At 39.8% G+C, this 23,233-nt stretch overlaps 1 protein-coding gene across 3 annotated transcripts in view; it reads right to left on the minus strand.

Annotated features, from left to right (window-relative positions):
* Positions 1–439: 439 nt before the first annotated feature.
* The window catches only part of AP1AR (adaptor related protein complex 1 associated regulatory protein), a 43,427-nt gene continuing 20,633 nt past the window's right edge, over positions 440–23,233 (minus strand). For 2 of the 3 annotated variants that reach the window (XM_018570007.1, XM_018570001.1), the window contains exons 4-10: positions 22,552–22,577; positions 18,329–18,425; positions 14,197–14,295; positions 9,855–9,910; positions 7,251–7,321; positions 3,177–3,305; positions 440–698 (exon numbers count right to left, since the gene is read on the minus strand). In XM_018570007.1, the coding sequence (XP_018425509.1) occupies positions 457–698; positions 3,177–3,305; positions 7,251–7,321; positions 9,855–9,910; positions 14,197–14,295; positions 18,329–18,425; positions 22,552–22,577 (720 nt within the window). In that variant the 3' untranslated portion in view covers positions 440–456. The remainder of the gene's footprint in view (positions 699–3,176; positions 3,306–7,250; positions 7,322–9,854; positions 9,911–14,196; positions 14,296–18,328; positions 18,426–22,551; positions 22,578–23,233) is intronic. The other variant, XM_018570015.1, reaches the window with a different exon arrangement.

Here is a 23,233-nt window from a genome sequence, read left to right on the forward strand (position 1 = left end):
AGACACACCATATCATGATCTTAATAAACAACTTTGTTCTGTTGAACTCCAGGCATAGCACATAAATATTTTCTTTTACCACATTTACATTCAGCAGGTGCTATTAGCGTAAAACATGGAAGTAAAAACAATCTGGTCCAGAGGAGGAGACAAGTGCAAAACAACTGCCAAAATATCAAGTCTTCAAATAGTGCATATCATTTATTCGTGATTGTAGATGACTGTGAAATGTTCAAATTAGCGCCCCCCCCCCCACACTCCCGATTAGACCCCAGGAAAAAGAGAGATCAATAAGAATTGCACTTATTTTGTTAGGTTCCTCATTTCTAGTTCCTTGATGCTTCTTTAACTAAAAAAGGCTCTGAGAAATATGTACATTCATTACACCCAGAAGGGAGAGCAGAAAGCTTTCTTTTGTTTGGTAATGAAAAAAAATGTCTTGGTCCAAAGCAGCTCCTATCTGTCCTGTGGCTCTGCAGAAAGTTCAGTCACAGGGTTGACAAACCCGGCGTACTCAGAGTTCCCATTGTCATCCATCTCGGCACTCACAAAATCATTCTCCCACTCCAGGCCATTGGAGTCATCCGAGGCAGACGCTCTGTGGCCTTCAGGCTTCCTAGCACCGTATTTTAAGGCTGCTCGGAGGATATCCTCTTCAGTCTTTGAGCGCTCTCGCAATGGGACTAGTCTGTTGATTCCTAGATAAGTGCAAAAGTAAAAGTAAATAAACAACACACTATAGCAAACATAGCCTGATAATATTTTTCCCCCAGAGTTTTTCCTCTAAATATATGCAATTTTCTTTTATTAACCCATGCAGTGGGGCTACCCTTACATTGTAGGGGTTAAGTGCTCGTTTGTGTCTAGGTGCTGGAAAAAAAAAGAAGTTATACTCACCCGATCGTTCCAGCAGGCTTGTTCTTAGACAGTTTGCTAGAGCCCCTCTCCTCCTCCGTGAGGATGCTGAGGAGCATGTGCAGCGGAGACACGCTTCAATGACCAGAGAAGCAAAGCAGCTCAGCAGGTTGGAGGAGTAACATTTTTTTTTTTTTTTAGCCCCTAGACAAATCAAGCATTTAACCCTTGCAGTGCAGGAGTATCCCCATTGCAAGGGTTCAAACTTTTCCCCGAACTCTTCTTCAAATGTACATGCATGTTAAATGAAAAAACACAAACAGATGACAGGAGCACGGTTATTCCTCACGCCTTTGAGGAAGTCCGTTCTTCAAATAGGGCTGTAGCTTACTTCACTGGCCTGAATTATGGGTATGCAGTCAGGGGAGCAATGTTCTTTTTTTATAGTGCCAATATATTCAACACTTCAAAGATTGGGGCAATGTACCCTATATCACTGTTATGTATCCTATGTTCTTTACTCTGTACCCACATCTACCCAGGGTGTCGTCCTGCCATTTAAAGATGAAATCCAGGCAATATAAATACACAGATGAAAACATATATATGAGCTGTTTTATCTGCCAAAAGATTTGTATATCTATCCATCTAGTTTTGAGATTTACACAGTCCTGCCACCACAGTACAGTTCAGTCTAGCAGGGGTGGAGAATCTCATTTCTTTTTCTGATGCAGGTCAGTTACACAGGTCTTCTCCTCACCCCCAGCCTGTGATTGGGCAGTAATAGGGGAAGCAGCAGACTAATGAGCTCATCTATTACTCTGTCTCATCCTATACTATGCAACTTGCAGTGCAGCACAACTGAGACGCTCCTTGTGCTGCTGCTTCTTCCTATCTAAGTCTGAACTCTTCAGGCACTAACACTGCATTGCATTTAAAAATAAATAAAAAAGTTGTATTGCTGAAATAAAATCAGTCAATACAAATTGGCATTATTGTGCGTCATTCATACCTGCCTGGCGTTCAGCTTTAAAGTAAGCCTGTGACATACCTGGCCAATTCAAACTTAGCATATGAGAAAAATATACAAACGCTGTCTTCAGTGAAAGTAAATCAGTAGATCCAAAGATATAGGAAGCTAAAGATATTTACAAATCTTGAGCCACCCCCTCTTATTTCAGGAACCTCTCTCTAACTCCTGGGCCTTTAATATGATCGGCAGCCTAATTAACCCCGGAGTCTCAGGTGGTGAAGTAACGCTTGACTTTGTACAGGAAAAGCCAAGGTTTGTATATACTGTACGTTAAGCAGCCTTTAAAAAGCAAGGTGCTTTCTGGCTTCCTCAAAATGTTTGCACTGCATCATGCCCTTCCATGGCACAGAAAGACCAGCCACCAGCACCTAAGAACAAAGTACACTAATTCAGGGAGGGTGGGATCCATTCAGAAAAGGACGGAAATTCAGCTCCGCACAGGTCTACTCTGCCTCCCGCTCCTTGCCATGCTGCGGCTCTTGATCTGATGGTAGCACACTGATATGAAGGAGGAACTTAGGTCTCTGTTGTGAAGTACATTGGACTGAGTACATTGATGTAAAGGGGTTTTCTGATGTGAAAGGGGGCTCCTGATTTGAAGGGGCAACCACACTTTTTTGTGTTTTTTTGCACAAGGTTCACTCTTAAAACCCATATCAGCCCCCCTATCTGGGATACAGGTCTGGTATGGGTTTTGAAGGGGCCACACATCACTTTGTTCATTTCAGTTTCTTACATTTTAGACTAAGCTGGATCTAAAACTACATTGACATTCAATTTGAATTAAAGACAACCTCTACTTACGCATTCTCTTATCTTGTGCAGCCTGAATTTTCAAGGTTACTGACAGATTTACTTTTTTAGTGCTCAAAAGAATTTGAGGAACTCACCAATGCTTATAAAAATGTCATAAAAATATCAGAATGCCCAAAATAAACATTTTTTTTTGGCATGTCAAAAAGTTGCTTAGCTATGACGCTTCAATCTTTCCACAAGTTGACCAATAAAAATGATCATGTTGAAGCTGCAGTTCATCATTCAATTTTAGACTGCCAATGTGGCACACCTATGAACTGAGTGACCTGAACTCATAAGAACTCGATGGATATCAAAGAGTGTAGGTAAATGCATTCCTCTGCTACTTATAGTTAATCTCAAGATTGATGGTGGATTTGACTTAAACAGCTCAACTGTACAACTCAAAATTGTGCTGCATCAGGAGAAATAATCTATTGGATTGCAAGGCGGCAACCTGGCTAATGATATAATCTATGTAACATTAGCTCACCTTCTTCATCTTCCCACTCAAGGTCCAGTGACGTGTTGTCATCATTCCCACTTGTTGACTTCGTTCTAGTTGTTAAATCACAACTGCTCTCTGTATTAGGAGTGAGGAGATTTGCATCTGATGATAACCCTAATTGAAAAACAATTTCAAACATTCAATATCCCACACGTCAATGCTTACTTTCGATTCTACCTGCAACGAACATGAAAACAAAATTGGATCAAACAAAGGAGTATACAAACTCTGCAATATTTACACAAACATACTATTTATATACCTTTAAAAAAGACTACTTAGGTGCTGGAAGTAGAGCTGCAGCTAACGATTATTTTCATAATCGATTAGTTAGCCGATTATTACGTTCGATTAATCGGATTTAAAAAAAAAAAAAAGTCTCCAGTGATGGACTACTAGTTTGTACACAATTCTTTACGTGTGACTCACGTGAAATGTTTCATACAGCCTACCAAACCAGAAAGGGCCCCGATTCATGAAGCTACAACCATTATTATTGTTTGTCATTTTAGCAATCCTTAAAGTAACACTGAACTCAGGAGTTAAATCTTAAAAATGCATTAAAGTACCCCATTAAGAAAACTATCTTATTTGTGTATCACTCAGCTGTAGATCCTCAAATCATCTCTGAATTGGTACTGACACTGTTCTTCCTTCTGGAGGGTGGCTACTTTTATTCCCCATTGTCCCTGTGTGTGTTGTAAAGTAGCCACCACTCTAAACTCATTCCCATGATGGACTACAATCTCAATACAAATTAGTAAACTACATGTGAGATTGTAGTCCATCACTGGAGTGGTAACTACTTTATAGCACACACACAGGGACAATGGGGAAGAAAAGTAGCCACCCTCCAGAAGGAAGAACAGTGTCAGTACCAATTCAGAGATGATTTGAAGATCCACAGCTGAGGGATACATTAAAAAAAGATACATTTCTGTTAATAGTTAAAAGGTACTTGAATGCATTTTTAAGATTCAACTCCTAAATTTTGTGTCATTTTAAAAGCTACTGCAGGTTGCTGTATGAGGGCTAATGAATCAACTAAATTAAAAGACAATGGTGGGAATGTATCAAAACTGGAGCAGTTGCCCATAGTGACCAATCAGCTTCTATCCTCAATTTGTTCAGTTAAGCTTTGAAAATGAAAGCGAGAAGCCGATCGATTACTATGGGCAACTGCTCCAGGTTCTGTCTGCTCCAGTTTTAATAAATTCCCCTCAATAAGCTTTCGCTCCTGAAAACGACCTAAATGAAATGTGGTAAAGGTTGTACTCATACATATGAAGAGGGATAACAAGACTGACCCATAAAGCCAAAAGTAAACGAGGTATGAAAGAGCAACCAATCAGATACCAGCTACAATTTGTTTTAGTGCAGACTGAAAATGAGAGAATTAAACTGGTTGCTTTGAACAACAAATACACACATACAGAACTATCTCCAAACATAAGCTTAAAAAAATTAACAGCGTATTGAAAGGTAGAATAAAACCAGCTTTTGCTGCAACATGTGCAAATAATCTGGAGATGTCCCCTGCAGTAGCGTTTTTTTGCCACTAGAGGTTTTAAGTCTGATGACCAGCATCATTCAACCCACCTTCTGGGAGCCCAGGCTGTCTGGGACCAATTACAGGCTGTGACTGAACAGTGAAAGGAGAAGCAGTACAGTAACAACTAAAGTAACGAGTTTATCTCCGTCACTCTGCTCTCTCTTCTTAACAGCATGCTTCTTGTTAGCACATGGTTCCTTGTACTACTGCTTCCTGTGCTGTCACAGAGCCCTGCTGTAAAGAGACTGAAACAGACTAATACCAGGTCAATTACTCTGCTTGTAGGGATGCACCAATACCAATACCGATAGTGGGCATTTTCACGAGTACTCGTGAAAATGCCTTGATACTAGGCGCCAATACAGCAAGTTTACATTTTTAATTACAAAAGGCTGCTGTAACATCCCACACTTGCTGGGGACCTCACGGCGCTGCTAGCATTGCCGGCCGCAAATCTTCCACCTTCTTCTTGTGGATCCGTCGCCTGCCTCCGGATCCCCGCCGCACAGCCCTCCTAACAACCCATCTGAGACCCTCCACAGCCCACCTGAGACTAGGGCTGCAACAACTAATCGACATAATCGATGATTGAAAAAGTTGTCAACTTTTTTAATCATCGATTAATTGGCTTCTGATTGGTTGGCCCTGTTCACAGCTCCACACCTCCTCCCCACCTAACGCGCGCCGCTGCCAGACCCGTTCCGCACCTCCACCGCGCCTCACGGGGTAAGGAGGAGCAGGTGTGGGTGGATGACAGCCGCAGATACACAGGCCTGATCTCAGAAACAAGTTGCTGGAAGACTGCTCAGGTAAGCCTGCACCGCCCCTCCCACATGGTATATTTTTTTTAAATCCGATTAAATCGAACTTAATAATCGACTAACTAATCGATTTTGAAAATAATTGTTAGCTGCAGCTCTACCTTAGACCCTGGAAACATCAGGCTTCCACCCTGGAGCAACACAGAATATGTAGCTTCATATTATTCTGCATTGCTGGAGCTCAGTGGCAGAACGGCCAGGTTCACAGCTGCGGCCGGGCCCTGGCACTCCACCACTGTCCTAAAATTGTTAGTCTGTATTGTTTTTTTTTTTTTTTTAAACAAATGTCACATGATCCTAAAAAAAGGAAAAAAAAGGCATCAGTAATTGGATTGTGGCAAGTACTTGAGTAAAAGTATCTGTACTCGGTCTGGAAAAAATGGTATTGGTGCATCCCTATCTGCTTGTATTTTAAAAATACATTTAATGATTACAAAGCTGCATTAATTTGTGTTTATATCTGCCAAGAGATCAGCTTTTACAAATAATGCATTTTACATTCTACATTCTGCACTGCTTACATTCTTTCTGGAATGGATAAAGAATATTAAATCTGAAATGTTTATCATTCCTGAACAATATGCTGCTACAGACTCAATTCACAGCAGGTTACATATCTAAAGGTCAAGGCACTTGGTTACATGATCTCTACCAAAAAATCTGTTAATCAGACCTCTGAATCGCACTTTAGCAGATCCCATGAGTAAATACCTAATCATTTACCTATATGGTCAATACCACAGAATCAGGAAGTCTGTTTAACCCCTTCGTGACTGACGACGTACAGTGTACGTCGCCAGCATCGGGGCTGTTTAAACAGACTCCCGGCGACTTTTGCCGCTGGGACTCTGTTTAAACTTGTAGAGCCACGAAGGGGTTAAAGGTGACTGCACCATACATCTCACTATAAATCAGACACACACACACACTTTATAAAATTAATTACATTATTAGTATTAATGTGGCTAGTTATGGTACACGTGGGCTTGAGGCCCATATGGTGCAGTATATGATGGAACAGCAGATAGCCTATGTGCCTGCACTTTTTATTTGCAGCTGTTTCTTTATTTTAATATGTTTTGATCCCAGATTGTCAAACTGCATTTAAATCGAGCTGCTAGTCTCCAACTGTCATCATCCTACCCATATTACCATGAAGCTAACCGTTTTTACTGGAAATCTAACCCGTACAAAACAGTTTCCTCTTGCTTAGGGGATTGAGGCCCCGTTCCCACTGCGCGATATGCAAATTGCGCGTTTGTTGCGCGACATCGCGAGATTTGCCGCGCGATGTCGCGTTCAAGCTTGCATTGAGCAAGCTTGAATCGCGGCTAAATCCGCTCCAAAAAGGGTCCTGCTGTAGCGACACACGACCCACGACAGCAGGACCCTTTGCCCCATTGGATTGCATTGGAGCGCGGTAATTTGCCGCGATATCGCGGGAATTAACGCGCGATAAATCGCTCAATGTGAACGGGGTCTTATGCTGCATCACTGAGTTAATTGGCTTCGCCTTGTCAATTTGGTCCTAATTCATGTTGTACCTTTACAGCCTTAATTGTCAATGCCGTTTCTATTGTGTTATGCAACTTTCTCCGTTGTAAAACTACATTAAACTCCGGAAAATGGAGCTGCTCATATTTGTCTCTGTAACTTTTCAGGAAACAAAGATTTTACAAAACTTACTGCTACTTCTGACGGCTTCATATTGAGACCTCACACTATGCAAATAGGATTCAAAATCTTCTGGTACAGAGCTGTAAACAAAAGCAAAAATATAGATTAATGGCCTGCAGACATAGATGACTGAGCTACAGTATGTGTTTTTTTTCTGTTCAGTTTTTTAGAGGGAGTTGCCCTCGCTGACTTCCAATGCAACATTGGAAGGTCATAACAATCAGCATAAACTGATCCCCATACTATGCTACCTCATTGGTTGTCATATCCATTCAGTCATATCTGACACTTGCCAGTTCTATATGCCAGCTCCCTGGGCACCATGTCAAATATGCTCTTAGAGGCTTTTCCACAGGGTTTTCATGACAAAATAGTTACATGGTACATGTAACCAGTTTTGGGCACTAGTGAGCAGAGGGGATGTCCTTGAACTGGAAAGAGTCCAGAGGAGGGCAACCAAACTCATAAAGGGGATGGAGGACCTGAGCTATGAGAACAGGCTACTACATTTAAACATGTTCTCATTGGAAGTAAGGAGATTAAGGGGGGATATGATTTTCATATACAAAATGTTTACCGGGGATAGTAACATTTAACTCGATGACAAGGACGAGAGGCCACTACCTAAAATAAGTGGAGAAAAAATGTATGCACAAGGGGCGAAGGGGTTTCTTCTCAGTTAGATCAATCGGGGTCTGAAACTCGCTGCCACATGCTGTGATTTCGGCTGAGAGTGTGGAATCATTCAAGAGGCGATTGGACGATTTCGTCGGGGACCGTAATATTCAGGGGTACAAGTACTTTTAAGAATGAGAACACACAGGGACCTATACATACGCACACATCAGTAGGACCATACACACAATAGGTTGGACTTGATGGACATATGTTTTTATTCAACCTCAAATACTATGTAACTATATACATAGTTTAGACAGGAACCAATTTAGACCTATCAGCATGTCTTTGGAGTGTGGGAGGAAGCTGGAGTACCTGGAGGAAACCCACACATACACAGGGAGAACATGCAAACTCCATGCAGACAGTGTCATGGCTAAGACTCAAACCAAGGACCCCATTGCTACAAGGTAGAAGTGTTAACCATAAAGACACTGTGCTGTCTATGCTACCTTTACTATACACATATAGAAGGGGTATAATGCAGACCAGAAGGGATATATATTTAAAAAAAACACACACACACACTTGAAACCATTTACATTAACATAATGTATAATGAATCACTTCATATACAATGGCGTTAATTTTTATTTTCTTTCTTAGAGATGCGTCAGCATTATAAGAAGGTTTTCATTTCTGTAGTCTATCCTAAAAACCTAGGGAGAACTTTTGTGGAAGAGAGAAGGCTTTCAGCAGATTATTCTGGTGAAATATGAAAAATGTGAAAGCTACACATATTCTTGCAATGTTTTCCAAAATGACTTCTGTAAGAACTGCAAAAACTACAATAAAAGTCTCAAGTACAAGATGCTACATCTGTTTTCCTAAGCTCAAGCTCAAAGATCTCCTTTTCAATTTAGGCGAGCATTTTTCTCTTACATTTCATTGTGTATATTAAAATAGTGTTAAACCTAACATGCAAATAATACAAATACATGTTTTTGTGGGCAGGAATGGTGGCATGCAATCACAATATAATGGACAATAGCCAATGTAAACTATGCTTATTCTACAGGCAGAAAGCAATCTGAAGTTCTTAATTCGGGCATACATTATGCGAACATCGGCTGGTTCTTGATAAACCAGACGAAATTCGCACAGTGGGTGCCCCTGTTGCCACCCTTCCATCAGAAGATCGAAGGAGCTGGTTGGAAAATCTTTTGCTGAATGGTGTTGCAGCCAAATCAGCAGCAAGCACCGTTCTGATATTAGGACAGTGGTCAGTGTCAGAAAACAATAGAAACAGTAGGAGATTGCGCGCTGTTTAGTGTGGATGTAGGAATCCTATTTTTTTCATTCAGCCCGCAGGTTGAACAAAAAAAATAAATAAAACATAGAACAGTGTATACCCAGCTTTAGAGATTCTGGCGGTGCTATTGGAGGGGTAATTACGTTTCCTTTTTTTCATTTTTTTATTTGACTTTCCTGGACTTTATAGGTATTTATATAGTGCTGACAATTTACACAGCGCTTTACAAACTGTACATTCACATCAGTTCTTGCACTCAAGGAGCTTCCAATCGGAGGTCCCTATTTCACATAGATACATACAGGTCAGAGGTGAATCAAGCCTGCCTGACTCTACTATGGCACTTGGACCACTATGATAAATACTGCTGACATTTTACAGACATCTTCTCTGCGACAGGGATACCCAGTGTTCGTCACAATACTTTATAGCACTGTCAGAAGACACAAAACTGATCAACTTTTAGGTTTAGCTCTGGACTACATTGGTCACAGGCACCAAGTGGTTCCAACACCTCCCTCTCATTGGACCCATGGGTCTCATAAAAATGTCCTGCAGTCAGATATATTGGAGTTTTAAAATGCAGGTGAACAACAAGTGCAGAATGACAGTATATTGTTATCCAACTTTGAAACTTGTATATTACTAGATAGGAGTATTTAAAAAAATAAAAAGTAAAGTACCTGTCACCATTCTTTGCAGCTTGAGCTCTCTGTCTTATCCACTGCTGGTGATGTTGCTAAAAAGACATAAAATTACTGTTTTACTACAACTGTGTAAATCCAGAGGGCAATTCCAATTGATGGTAGAAGATACATGCAATTTCTTTTTCAGTTAGTACTTTGGCACCTCACTGTCTCACCCTACACTGTTCCTGTAAAATGAGAGGTGAAAAAATATAGTGAAATGTTTTGAGTTTAGCCATTAACTGATCCTTGAACATATAACTTATCCTTAAAGTGACACTAAACTCAGGAGTTAAATCTTAAAAATGCATTCAAGTACCCTAACTATTATTTGCGCATCATTGAGCTGTAGATCCTCAAATCATCTCTGAATGTGTGCTGACGCTGTCCTTCCTTCTGGAGGGTGGCTACTTTTCTTCTCCATGGTCCCTGTGTGTGTTGGAAAGTAGCCACTGCTTCAAGCTCACTCATGTGACCGACTACAATCTCAATACAAATTAGTAAACTAAACCTGAGATTGTAGTCCATCATGGGAGCGAGCTTGGAGCCATGGCTACATTACAACACACACAGGTACCATGGGGAAGAAAAGTAGCCGCCCTCCAGAAGGAAGGACAGTGTCAGCAGGAATTCAGAGATGATTTGAGGGTCTACAGCTGAGTGATACACAAATAACATACATGTTTGTTAATAATTAAGGTACTTGAATGTATTTTTAAGATTTAACTCCGGAGTTTAGTGTCACTTTAAGGATTAAATTACTACTAAAGTGATGCCGACACTGTACCTTTCCTTAATACAACACAGGAAGTCCACCAGCTAATTATAATAAACCCAGACCCTCTAAATTTTAAAATCCTATAACCTGTCCTCAAGCCATATAACCTGTCAAGTCTAGGCTCTTTTACACCCTATTTTCCGCCACCATGGGGCTCAATACAATAGAAACGTTCTTGTGAACAAAGTTGCATTATTGGGTAGTAATAATGACTGTCATGTGAAAATTCACCACCACAAAAAGCAGAAAATGGAGAAGAGGCGAAGCACTGAAACCTATGTGAATATCGGTTAAATGTCTAAGGGCAGGTTCACACCATTTTCCGGACCAGATCTGGAGCGGAAAATGGTGTGAACCTGCCGGCAGTTCCAGTGCATTCCAGACCAGACTAAATGAGACGTAGTATTTTTCTGGCCTGGAACGGACTGCACTAGTGTGAACAGAGGCCAAAAATAGCATAGGGATACATTAGGATGCATTTTGGGTCCGGAAACTATCTGGTCTGGAGATGATCTGGATGTGGTGTGAATGGGCCCTTAAAGAAGTTAGCCAATCTTGATGAAGGACTAAAGGACCAAACTGTCAAAGTCTTTTGCAAATGGCATCAGGAAATGCATTATTGATAAAGGACCGGTTTATTCATGTTGTACTAGCATTGTACTGTTCAAGTGCAAGATAGGAAATTTTTTATGATTATAGATGTTTAACTTCTAAGCTGGTACTTCACAGCACTGTTGGGTAAAGATCAGATATAAAAAATGATGGTACTGACAGGAAATAAAAGTCATTCAAACAGAAGCTGTTGTATATTGAACCTTTCTATGATCTTTTTGTTGGCCCCGAGTTCTCTCACATCTCAAGGGAATGTATCATTGCCAAGACTGACAATGTCTTGTGCAGCTGCAGCATTTCCTGATGATGTGTTTCTTACAGACTCTCTGACTGTGGCCTTTAATCAATCCACCACCAAGCTTAATTTCCTTTCAAATGTTAATATTTTACTGGAAATTCTTCACATTCAGCTCAGTAAAGAGTCTGCTAGCAAATGAGGCAATCAATAAAATAAATGCCTCGTGGATCAGTCTCTGATCTTCTAAGTAACAGAAATCCCTTCAATTAAATTATACATCAAAGTAGAAGCAACTCACTTCCTTAAAATACTTTTTCCATCTTACATACTTTATGAGATAAAATATTAAAGGTAATGTCCACGTGCTTATCCCAGGCCATAAATTCCCACAGCTCCCTGTCTTCCAGGAGGGCATTGTTTTTCTTTTACTGTTGGCAAATCTCCACAATACCAAATTATGCACCTTAATTAAAAGTTATGCTATGTGAATGCGAACATGTAATGTGCTGTGATTTCTTGTTCTCATAGCTGTTCGCTATGTCAACGGTTTATAAATAACTCCCTTGAAATATATATGAAGGAGCATGTGATTAGTCCAGCACTGTTACATAGCAGGTGGGAAGAAAGGCCTAAGGCCTGGTTCACACCTGGGCGTTTTACATCGCTGATCGATGCGCTGTAAAACGCCCAGCAAGTGAAATCCCATTATTACCTATGGGCATGGTTCCCACCTGGGCGTATTTCAGCGCGTAGGAACGCACTGAAAAACGCCCTACTCCCAAAGAAGTACAGGAGCTTCTTTGGGGCGTATTTTCCGCGTGTATCCAGTAGGATAAAGCTGGATAGCAATCGTAAACGCGCGTTTCGTTGACCACAAATCGCGGTAACGCGCGGCCCGAAACGCGCTTCAAACGTGCATATTACGAACGCCCAAGTGTGAACCCAGCCTAAGTCTTGTGTAGGTAACCCAACATGAAACCACTGCAATACTTTGCCCTTGTGCAGGAGTTTCCTATAATATAGACCTGTCACTGCTGCTCTCTCTTTCCTTGTGCAGGGTAACTGGTCTTGTATCTTGCCCGCTATATGCCGACAGTACAGAGCTGCACTGCACCTGGGAAAGATCCCAATACTGTCGAATCCACCCTGCTGTCTGATTGACAGATGGCTCTGCCACTCTAGAGCCAGCTGTGCCCACCCCCTCCCCCATCTGTCCCTCCAATGAGCTCTGGAGGAACAGAGAGGGGAAGGGGGGAGATCCCTGCGGGGAGCTGTGACCGTCACCGCTTTCTCCACGGAGAAGATCATGAACTGAGCAATCAATGGTTTGTGATCTCTCGGTTCTCGATCAATAGAGCCGGCATGTGATAGCTGCAGTGTTACACATTGGCTCTAACTATGGGGGTGAGTGCATTTCACTCACATAGTTCTCCTTTAAGCAATAATCAACTATATTTAGATAAGGTATAAACCACTCAGAAAAACTTACCATACAAATTAAAATCACTAAATGCCTGCAGGAATTAAGAACATCAGCCAAAAAGTTTACATGTGGAGGGAAAACAGAATGGGGGGGGGTTTATCAAAACTGGAACAGACTAAATCTGAAGCAGCTGTGCAAGGCAACCAATCAGCATCTCTCTTTTCAGTTTGTTTAGTTAAGGTATGAAAATGAGAAAGAGGCGCGGATTGGTTGCCTTGCACAACTGCTCCACATTTTGTCTGCTCCAGTTTTGATAAATTCCCTTCAATGTCTACAATAATTCACAACGTACAGTATAAGAACTTAGATCAGCCTAAATCTTATATCAGGTTATAAGTACATTACCAAATACATGATTAGTGGTGGTCCCATAAACACATCAGTTGAAGAATTATTGCAGGTAAAAGTTTAATCATTAGTCACTGTATATTGCACTTCATCACTTGGTCACACTCAATACAAAGTCAACATTTCACAAGACCACAGAGAAAGCAGCCATAAGAGACTTTCCAATCCTGTGTTGTCTTATGGTGTTTGTGATATCATGAGAAGACCTGAGCGTATACTGCATTGAAAATCACCTGCTCAAATATAATTTTGGATAAATGAAGAGCACTTTATGAATTACAGTGGTGATTGCCATGATACCCCACACCTTTGGAAAGGTGCCCATACACCTTACGATTATCGTACGATAATCGTATGCAATCGACTTTTCGTACGACAATCGTAACGTGTGAATAGAGTGCCCGACCGATAGTACTGTACAATCGTATGACTTTTGACGGTCAAGCATGTTTGAAAACTTTGGTTGATCGTACGATGTTCGCATGGTTGGTGGCGTTTCCGTCCGTCAAAAGTCGTACGATTAACACTGCGCAAACGAAAATAATTATGGTCAATTACCGCAAGTCGTCCAGGTGTTTTTTTTTTTTAACTACCGCTGATTGAACCTTGCGATAATTGAGGCAGGATGGGACGACGGTTCGATCATCGGACGAAAAGTATCGTCCGTTAATCGCAAGGTGTATGGGCACCTTTATAGATACACACACACACATCAGCTTTGATTAGGCTACTTGCTTTGTTCCTACAAGTCACATCACTTACTTACGAGGTAAACCACTGCATTTTGTTTCTGAAAATAAATGAATAAAAAAGGAAAAGGAAAGAACAAATAGCACATGTATGAGGATTGGCTGTAATATTGGGGCTCTCATCCCCTCACCTCCAATATCTGTTTCTGCTTGGCTGCCCTGGCAGCTTCACGCTGTGCAGTGTATAAAGCCTCTTCTTCTAGTTTTAACTTCTCCTCTTGTAACGCTAACTGCACATGAACAGAACAATAAGGGTTAACATAATCAGAACCTGTCTATCTGCTCTCACTTTCAGAACAAAAGTATAAACAAAACAAAAAAACAAAAATACATGCAAGTAAATGATTTGAAAAAAAAAACAAAAAAAAATACTACTTATAATATCACAGCACAGTAATACATGCATGGTAAATGATCACACAAAGACTACTCTTAAAACTACTGTATGCAGCATTTAACCAAGCTGAGGCTAGGTTACCATTAGCCACACACCACATGATGCAGATACCAACAGTAATCTAGTGCAACTATATATGTGATTAGAGGTATACAAGCAAATTACGGGTTTATTGATTCTACTAATGCTAAGAAATTGGGACATAAAATAAGAGAGCACATTAGAGGTGTCAAACCTTTTTTTTTTTACAGTTTTTACAATCAAAATGAAAACACAAATGCAAGACACTTTGTTAAAGGAAAACTCCACAAAATCTTTCAAAAATTAATGTAGCACATATAATTGTCGCACAAGCCATTTTGTAATTTAAATGGTATTACAAATGTCCTTACCATTTAAAAAAAACTGTAGCTGCTGTAATGTTTTAAATCTATCAAAAAATTAAAAGCAATATGGTAACCTGGGGGCATTCCGTACACAGCTGGTGTAAGGAACGCCCCCGGAAATGTCACTTTCTGCTTCTGTGATTGGCTTACTGATTTTCCCAGAAGTCTGTACGAAGATACAAGTATAATTTTTAGCAATCCTTGCAATAGGACATTTTTGGTGAGATACTCCTAATTGCAGTCTTACATTGTGGAAACTAAGCTAAGTACAAAATTACTCCATGCTATTCCTCATGTTTTTAATGGGTAAATTTTTTTAGGGCAATTTTCGTGGACTCCTGTCGAATGAATATCTTCATCATATATGCTGTACAACTACCTCAATCATCATTATGTTTGATGCACTTTGTGGCCTTTTTTTTGTACTGCAATTAAAATGAACTAATAAAATTCTTGTGAAAGTAATTACTCAACTTCTTTCCATGCAATGCAGTATCGTTTTTGATACCCTATAAAAATGACCAGGCATACACAGGAACAAGGTTTTCTTCTTGTGTCAGTGCGGCGGTAAGTTTCTGTACCAACCACAAAGAAGCAAAAAAGGGGGGCAACATTTAGTGGACAAAATTCGGGCTTCACATTGTCACCACGCTGCCATATTAATAAGGGAGTATGTCAGACATTAAAGAGTTCTAGATTCGAGTATGAGTAAAGCTGGCCATACACCTTACAATTATCTGCAGATTTTCTGTGGTCAGATGGAAAAAGTGAAACAGATTGGCCCAGGTGGAGATTCCTCCATCCACACAGTTAAGTGTAGATAGAGGAATCTGTTCCACCTTTTCCATCTGACCACAGAAAATCTGCAGATAATTGTAAGGTGTATGGCCAGCTTATCTTTTCTGTCAGACCTAGTCTGCAGCAGCCTGGCAAATTAATGGGTTTGACCCATTTACACATGAGGCTATATGTGTCACTTCCCACCCCTTCACTATGTCATGCTGACAGACTGCACAGAGTACATACAGAAAAACTAAGAATGTTCCTATTGCACTAAGAAATTATAGAATTATGTTTCCTTCGACATGCCGAGAAGTGGCCACACACACACAAGTCCGATTTCATGTATTTTCATTTGCTCTTCCATATGATAGGTTCATTTAAATGTACTAGAGTTATATTAAATCGGTCCACCAAATAATTGCACTTTTGACCAGATATCCTTACAATACACCAACCACTGCCAGTCAGAAAGGTCACAATCACATTTGTGCATCTTTACAGTTTACAGCAGCAGCCGAATATTTTTACTACATTTTTGCACTATTTAGCAAATCTCACATATTTTGAGCAAGCATTATCCCTAAATGACAAAAGAGAAATGCAGTACACTGGTGAGCTGCAGGTATAACTTTGTAGAATAGTGACCACAATGAGATGGATATTGTAGTTTCTAAACTAACTCGGCTTACAAGGCAGCATGGAAATTATCCATGATTTCCAGGGACAGTCCTGACTAGGAGAGGAGCTTGCGCACTTTACAAGTAAACTGAAAAACCAAAACCATTTTACTGATGAATTTGAATAGGATTAGACAGTATTAAAACAAAAGCATATCAAATACACGTACATTGGTGGTTACCAGAAAAGGTATTATGCATCATCAGTATCATACCAAATGGGCAAAACTGCCTGAAGGAATAACCAATCATATTCTTCCTTTTACGCTTTTAATGCACTATGGGAAAAATAAGAATATCTTGTTCTTCATTCAGACTCTAAAATGCATGAACTACTATCCCTTCCCTTTAAAACAGAAATATAACCACTAACAACTCTATACATGAGAGTACGGACTAGGGAGGTACTGTATAGTAAAATCAAAAGAAGCATATTTAACACAGACAGCATCTTTAATTAGATTTATTTTCCTCAGATGAAAACCAACATAAGCACAGTAAAGTGAAATTATGTCATGGGCCACAAATGCGGAGCCCATAGGTCAAAATTGTACATATGGGGCCTCAAAGTCCACCCACTTTTGGCACTAAACCCTGTCTTTTGTCATTCACTTGTCAACGGTCACAGCCTTTACTTACGACTGAAGCTGATGCATGTGACAGTTGAATGAGAGAGGAGATGGGGCATGGCTTAATCTCTACTTGGGTGAACAACCTAAACATAGGATCCAAGGGGTTACGCAGAGATCAACTTGATTACTAGGATTTGTATTTGTAGAAACCACAGGATGTCTGCAAGCCGTTGTTGGCTTGGAACATTTTAGGTCAGATCAAGTTTACTTTAACATTTACTGGTGACAAAGAATGGTACAAAAACTCCAAGAGCCCCTCAATGCAAGCACCATTTAGGCTGGGTTCACACCATTTTCCGTACCAGATCTGGAGCATAATGCTTTGCATTTTTGCCACGATTTTACTGCGATCGGAATAAAAAAAAAAACATTTTAAGAAACCATTTGTTGCTTAAAATGGTCTTACAGGTGTGTTCCATGCGTTTTGGATGCATTCCAGACCAGAAAAAATAGGACAAGCAGTATTTTTCTGGTCTGGTCAGGAACCGACTGCACTGGTGGGAACAGAGCCCAGAAATGGCATAGGGATACATTGGGATGCATTTTGGGTCTGGAGGTAATCTGGATGTGGTGTGAATGGGCCCTTAGTGGAGTAGAAAATAATCCACGCTGTTTTGCCATTTGAAAGTCCAGGCCCATCAACACACTCAGCCTCCATCATCTTCCATCTAGTGTATGATCTAAAGAGATCCTATGAAAAATTCTCCAATGTGCTCTGAAACTAGTTTTTCAAACAGCAGTTAGGAGTAACAGGGACATGGAGGTGACAATTATTCCTGTGAGACAGGAATTAAAGTGACACTAAAAACTCAGGTGTTAAATCTTAAAAATGAAATGCATTCAAGTACTTTAACCATTAACAAAATGTATCTTATTTGTGTGTCACTCGGCTGTAGATCCTCAAATCATCTCTGAATTGGTGCCGACACTGTCCTTCCTTCTGGAGGGTGGCTACTTATGTTCCCCATGGTCCCTGTGTGTGTTGTAAAGTAGCCACCGCTCCAAGCTTGCTCCTGTGGTGAACTACAATCTCATGTTTAGTTTAATAAGATGATTTGAGGATCAACAGCCGAGTGCTACACAAATAAGATACATTTTTGTTTATAGTTCAGGTACTTGCATTTTTAGGATTTAACACCTAAGTTTAGTGTCACTTTAAGGTTCATGTTCCTGCAAAAACAAACCAAAACACAAGTAATAGATAATAATTTTCTGCATTTTGATTTGGCAGCTATACTGAATATAATTGTATCATTACATTAAGCACATTAAAGTTAGTGCTTGATATATAGGCCATTTCACATTGATACCGGAAAACGGAAGCCTTGCAGTAACCTAAACCTGTGAGATCAGACGATAAGAAATACCACAAGCAAATATTCCATTACCTCATGCTGTAACCTGACATCATCGGATTTCTGTCTCTTAGCAATAGAGTCGTACTGTCGTTCCTTTAAATAGCATATTTCTTCCTCACTTAAAGGTCTGTGAAGTAAAGAAGGAAATAATGAAATCATCAAAGCCTTGTCCAGACATTCCATCTGGTAACATCCCACGCTGGGCTTTGTGCATAATTTATATCAGAGAATTTAAATAATGAGAAACTTCCTACGATAAAAGCAATGCCATTTATGACCCAGAAAACATAACATAGGAAATGAAAGTACTGTACATAACAACCAACCAGATTTCACTTGTTAATTGTCTAGTATAGCTTGGGGAGCAAGTCCAAAATACTTGATTTGATGCAATGGAAAAAAAAAAACACTTCTAATCCAGCTTATTTTCAGACATCCAGTAAAATAGTTTTCACCTACTCTGTTATACAACAGAACAATCATTCATCAGTAATACAAATGGAAAATGGGGGTGGCGTATAACTGCAGATCGGTGGGCCTCGTTATAATTTGTTTGCTCCACTATTCCCAAGTGAGAAAGCTATAGACTGGCAAGACATCAACCACTCACATTAACACACCAAAGATGTTCTTCCACGGTGTAGGTTTATAAAACAGCTTAGTCTATTACAAGCATTTTAAATGACAAAATACTAAAGAGGGATTGCACTTCTCCCTGGCTGCAAATCATGCAGGCGAGGTTTACTCAAAATATACCAGTTAGTAAGATTGGTGTATCTGAATTTTAAAGCTCTGTAATGCACGTTGTGGTGCGCCTTCCAGCTTGATACAGGAGAGTGCAGTTATTCGTACATTTGATGCTCTTGATGATCCAGATGAGTGTGGAGAGAGATAGGCAGCATTGTTTTGCTTATCCTTAGCGACCACTGTAAGGACAACCAATTCTCCTGCAACCTAAAAACTTTAAGATAGAGGTGCACCGAAATGGATATTTTAAAACCGAAATAAACAAAATTGTCACGCCGAAACCGAAAATGTTTTTTATTTTAATTTTTTTCAAATTTTTTTTTTATAAACTTTTACAAAGTATGTTTAATAAAAAAAAAATAAGAAAATATAGTGCCGAGGAGGCCATTAAAGATAAGAGACAAAATGCTACATTTTAAAATTGTATTTCACTCATTGTATTTTGTGACCTATAACAAAAAATAGAGTAAAATAAATATAATGAATGAAATAAAGTGAAATCCCAGACATACGATATACCCTATAAAATCAGGACAAATCAAATCATTTATTATGAATTACTTTCTGTTAGTTACACTAATTATATACACATTATTGCCAAAACTGTGGGGGGGGGGGGGAATGTATTTCATTTTTTTACTTTTTAAAAAAAAAGTTAAATATATATTAAGCATATTTTTTTTTACAAATGTATATATGCATATGTCACATCAAATTAAAGCCCACTTTATTCTTTAAAAAACAGTATATGTGTAAGTGCAATGAATGAGGAAGATGGACATTATGGTTAAATATAATTGATACAGATGTCACCAGCACACCAAGATGAAGTTTCAATATAAGTGAGAATCATTTTATTGATAGATGTCACTCAAACAAGCGTTTTCGGGGCCACCCAGGGTCCCCTTCATCAGGCTCTGAAATGACATTGTGCAATTACAACCACAACCTTTATATAGGAGGTATACAAATTTTCATTTCTATATGTGGGTTGTGGTTGTAATTGCACAATGTCATTTCTAAGCCTGATGAAGGGGACCCTGTGCGGCCCTGAAAGCGCTTATTTGAGTGACATCAAAAAAATGGATTCTCACTCATATTGAAACTCATCATTGTGTGCTGGTGACATTTGTATCAAGTTCTGCTGGAAGCGGCGCCATCCGCAGTCATTATGAGCACCCATTGTTTTGGGATATCTGGTAAGGAGTACTGCGAGGCTTATGGATATTATTATGGTTTAACAAACACATTGCAAAAGTGGCAAAATTGCTCCAGTCCCCAGGACTAAAAAAAATGTTCTGCAGCTGTATCACTAAGGGGTTAAAGCTTTTAACCTTTGCAGTGCGGGGGCAGGCCACTGCAAGGGTAATTTCTGGAGATCAGCATTTATACTTATGAAAAGCATTCCTGCATGAAATTGTGTTTTTAGATCTGCCTGGAGTTCAATTTTAACATATGTGGTGCTGAGAAGGAGGCAGGTGTTTTAAAGAAGTAAAGGATGTGCCCAAAGAACATTTGGTAAGACAACCTACCACAGAAAGGATGTGAGCACAAGCAGTTAAATTATAACATGCATAGATTACATTCTTGTGGTTACCAAAGAAAACTTTTATTTTATTTCACTAACTTCAATTATTAATTAAACTAATTGAAATTATTATTTCACTAACATTTGCCTTTTTTTTTTTAAATGTAGGTTTTTTTTTCAAATGTTGCCATAAATAAAAGTACTGGCTTTTTTTTTCTCAATGAAAATGGAAAGGAAGGGATGGGTCGATATAGCTAAATGTGTTACAGTATGTGTGTGTGCTAACATCTGTGCCTTTTTCTACTCATCACTTATCATTGGATTCTACTCATTACTTGTCTTGTAAATGACCATGAGCATTAGACAGCATCTGTACTCTTGTCAAGGACACGCACTAAGAGCTTTTAAGAGGTCATTAACTGACTTTCACAAATAATCAGATATCCTCAAAATATCGGTGAGTCAGACTCTTTCCTCTTGAAAATGATTTTACTGAATAGAGGCTCAATTAACTAAGCTACAGTGATTCTATGAGGTCAGATGGTAGCTATTTTTGTCACAAACACTCATGATCACTTGTTAACACACTAACTGTGCGATAACAAAGGACTTAATTTATTTGTGAAATGTAAAGTCTAGTGGTGTTCGGTTTCAGCTTTCAAAGGCACTCAACTGAGTGATTCAATTCTCTTCACAGACTCACAGAAAACCAGTTTTGTTCTCTTAGGCTAAAAACAAACCTATTCATGCCACTGAATGGAATGCAATTGCATGAAAATGCGCATTATGACACCTTGCAGGTCAATGTGCATTTCTACACACAAGCATGTGGATATGCGTTTTCATATTCTTCCATTGATTTCAACAGAAATGCACGTTAAAAATGAAAAGTGTGAAGGGGCCCTTGCGTTACTTGATACTACAGCTGTACCAATGATGTATCTAGTAAAACTGAATGGTAGTGGTATTGACAATGTATTGACAACATAAATCTCATTTGTTGTAGTTTTTTGGGAATATAGATTCAAAGTACTTAAAGTGACACTAAACTCAGGAGTTAAACCTTAAAGAAGAACTATGGGGTTAGGGCTTTTCCCCATATTTCTCCTTAGGGTAACGGGAGGACACAAACTAGCGTCCTCCCGTCACCCTGTAGCTCGCGGTATTCTGAGACGCCGCAGCTGAAGCGAATCCCGACAATTATGTCTGGATCCGCCCAGCTGTGTGAGTGACAGCTGGCTCTGCCTTTCCAGAGGCAGAGCCAGCTGTACCCGCCCCCTTCCCCGTCCGTTCCGCCAGTCAGCGCTGGCGATCAGAGCCGGGGAAATCCAGCTCCACCCCTGTCACGGCAGAGAGCCGTGACAGGATCGAGAGGTGAACGAACGCCGGTATGTGTTCGCTCACCTCCCGATCTACTGAGCCGACCTGTGACAGTCTCATTGTCACAGGTCGGCTAGAACTATGAGGTGAGTGAAAAGCACTCACCTCATAGGTCTCCTTTAAAAATAAATTCAAGTACCCTAACTATTAACAACAATGTATCTTATTTGTGTATCACTCGGCTGTAGGTCCTCAACTCATCTCTGAATTGGTCCAGACACAGCCTTTCCATCAGGAGGGTGGCTACTTTTGTTCCCCATGTTTGTTGTAAAGCAGCCACCACTCCAAGCTCACTCCCTTGATGGACTACAATCTCACGTTTAGTTTACGAACTTGTACCGAGATTGCAGTCAATCACGAAAGTGAACTTGGAGCGGTGGCTACTTTACAACACACACAGGGACCACGGGAAAGAAAAACGTAGCCATCCTCCAGAAGGAAGGACAGCGTCAGCTCCAATTTAGAGATGATTAGAGGATCTACAGCTGAGTGATACACTAACCATTAACCAAAATGTACCTTATTTAAGTACCCGAATGCATTTTTAAGATTTACCTTCTGAGTTTGTCACTTTAAACTGTACAAGTTTATCTCTTACCTCTGACTACTTCCTGGACTTTCCCCCTGTAAAACAAAATAATTAATTTATTCTATTTTTCTAGCAATGTCAAAACAGACCAGATAAACTGATGTAAAAGAATTGCATATCTCTAATGAAAACACATTTACAGTCTCTCGAAAACGCCTTTATACCATCATTTAAAAAAATTAATCTAGAAGGACACTCTGCAAGGTTTAAATGTAAATCTCCTGAAGAGGGCAACAGACTGGACACAACCATTTACAAGGCTGCATTCAGATCTGACTAAGGAAGCCCTGTATGCACTAACTAGTGAGTATAGGAAAATGTAATTAATTTAAACAAAAGAAGTTACATTTGAAAAATGGATCTCCATGATTGTACAGAACAGATGGATTTGTTTTGCAGCTGCCTTCAGGTGATTGGACAGTGACAAATGAAAGCGGTTAGGACAGTCTTGTATAACCCCTGCCACTCCCAGCTTGCCTCAGTTTGTAGGAAACAATACAAGAGCGGATCACAGAAGCCAAAGGGAAACTTGATTTTACAGGTAAGAGGAAAAAAATGTTTTTTTGATTGTATATTACAGGACACAGAAAATTAATTCTTAGATGGATGGGAGGTCCAAGAGCAGTCCAACAGGGTGGCGGGCAACACCGCAAACAATAGCTAATAGGCCCAAGAAAAAAAACACCAACCC

This window comes from Nanorana parkeri, unplaced genomic scaffold (assembly GCF_000935625.1).
Source record: "Nanorana parkeri isolate BGI_ZX_2015 unplaced genomic scaffold, ASM93562v1 scaffold36, whole genome shotgun sequence".
NCBI lineage: Eukaryota > Metazoa > Chordata > Amphibia > Anura > Dicroglossidae > Nanorana > Nanorana parkeri.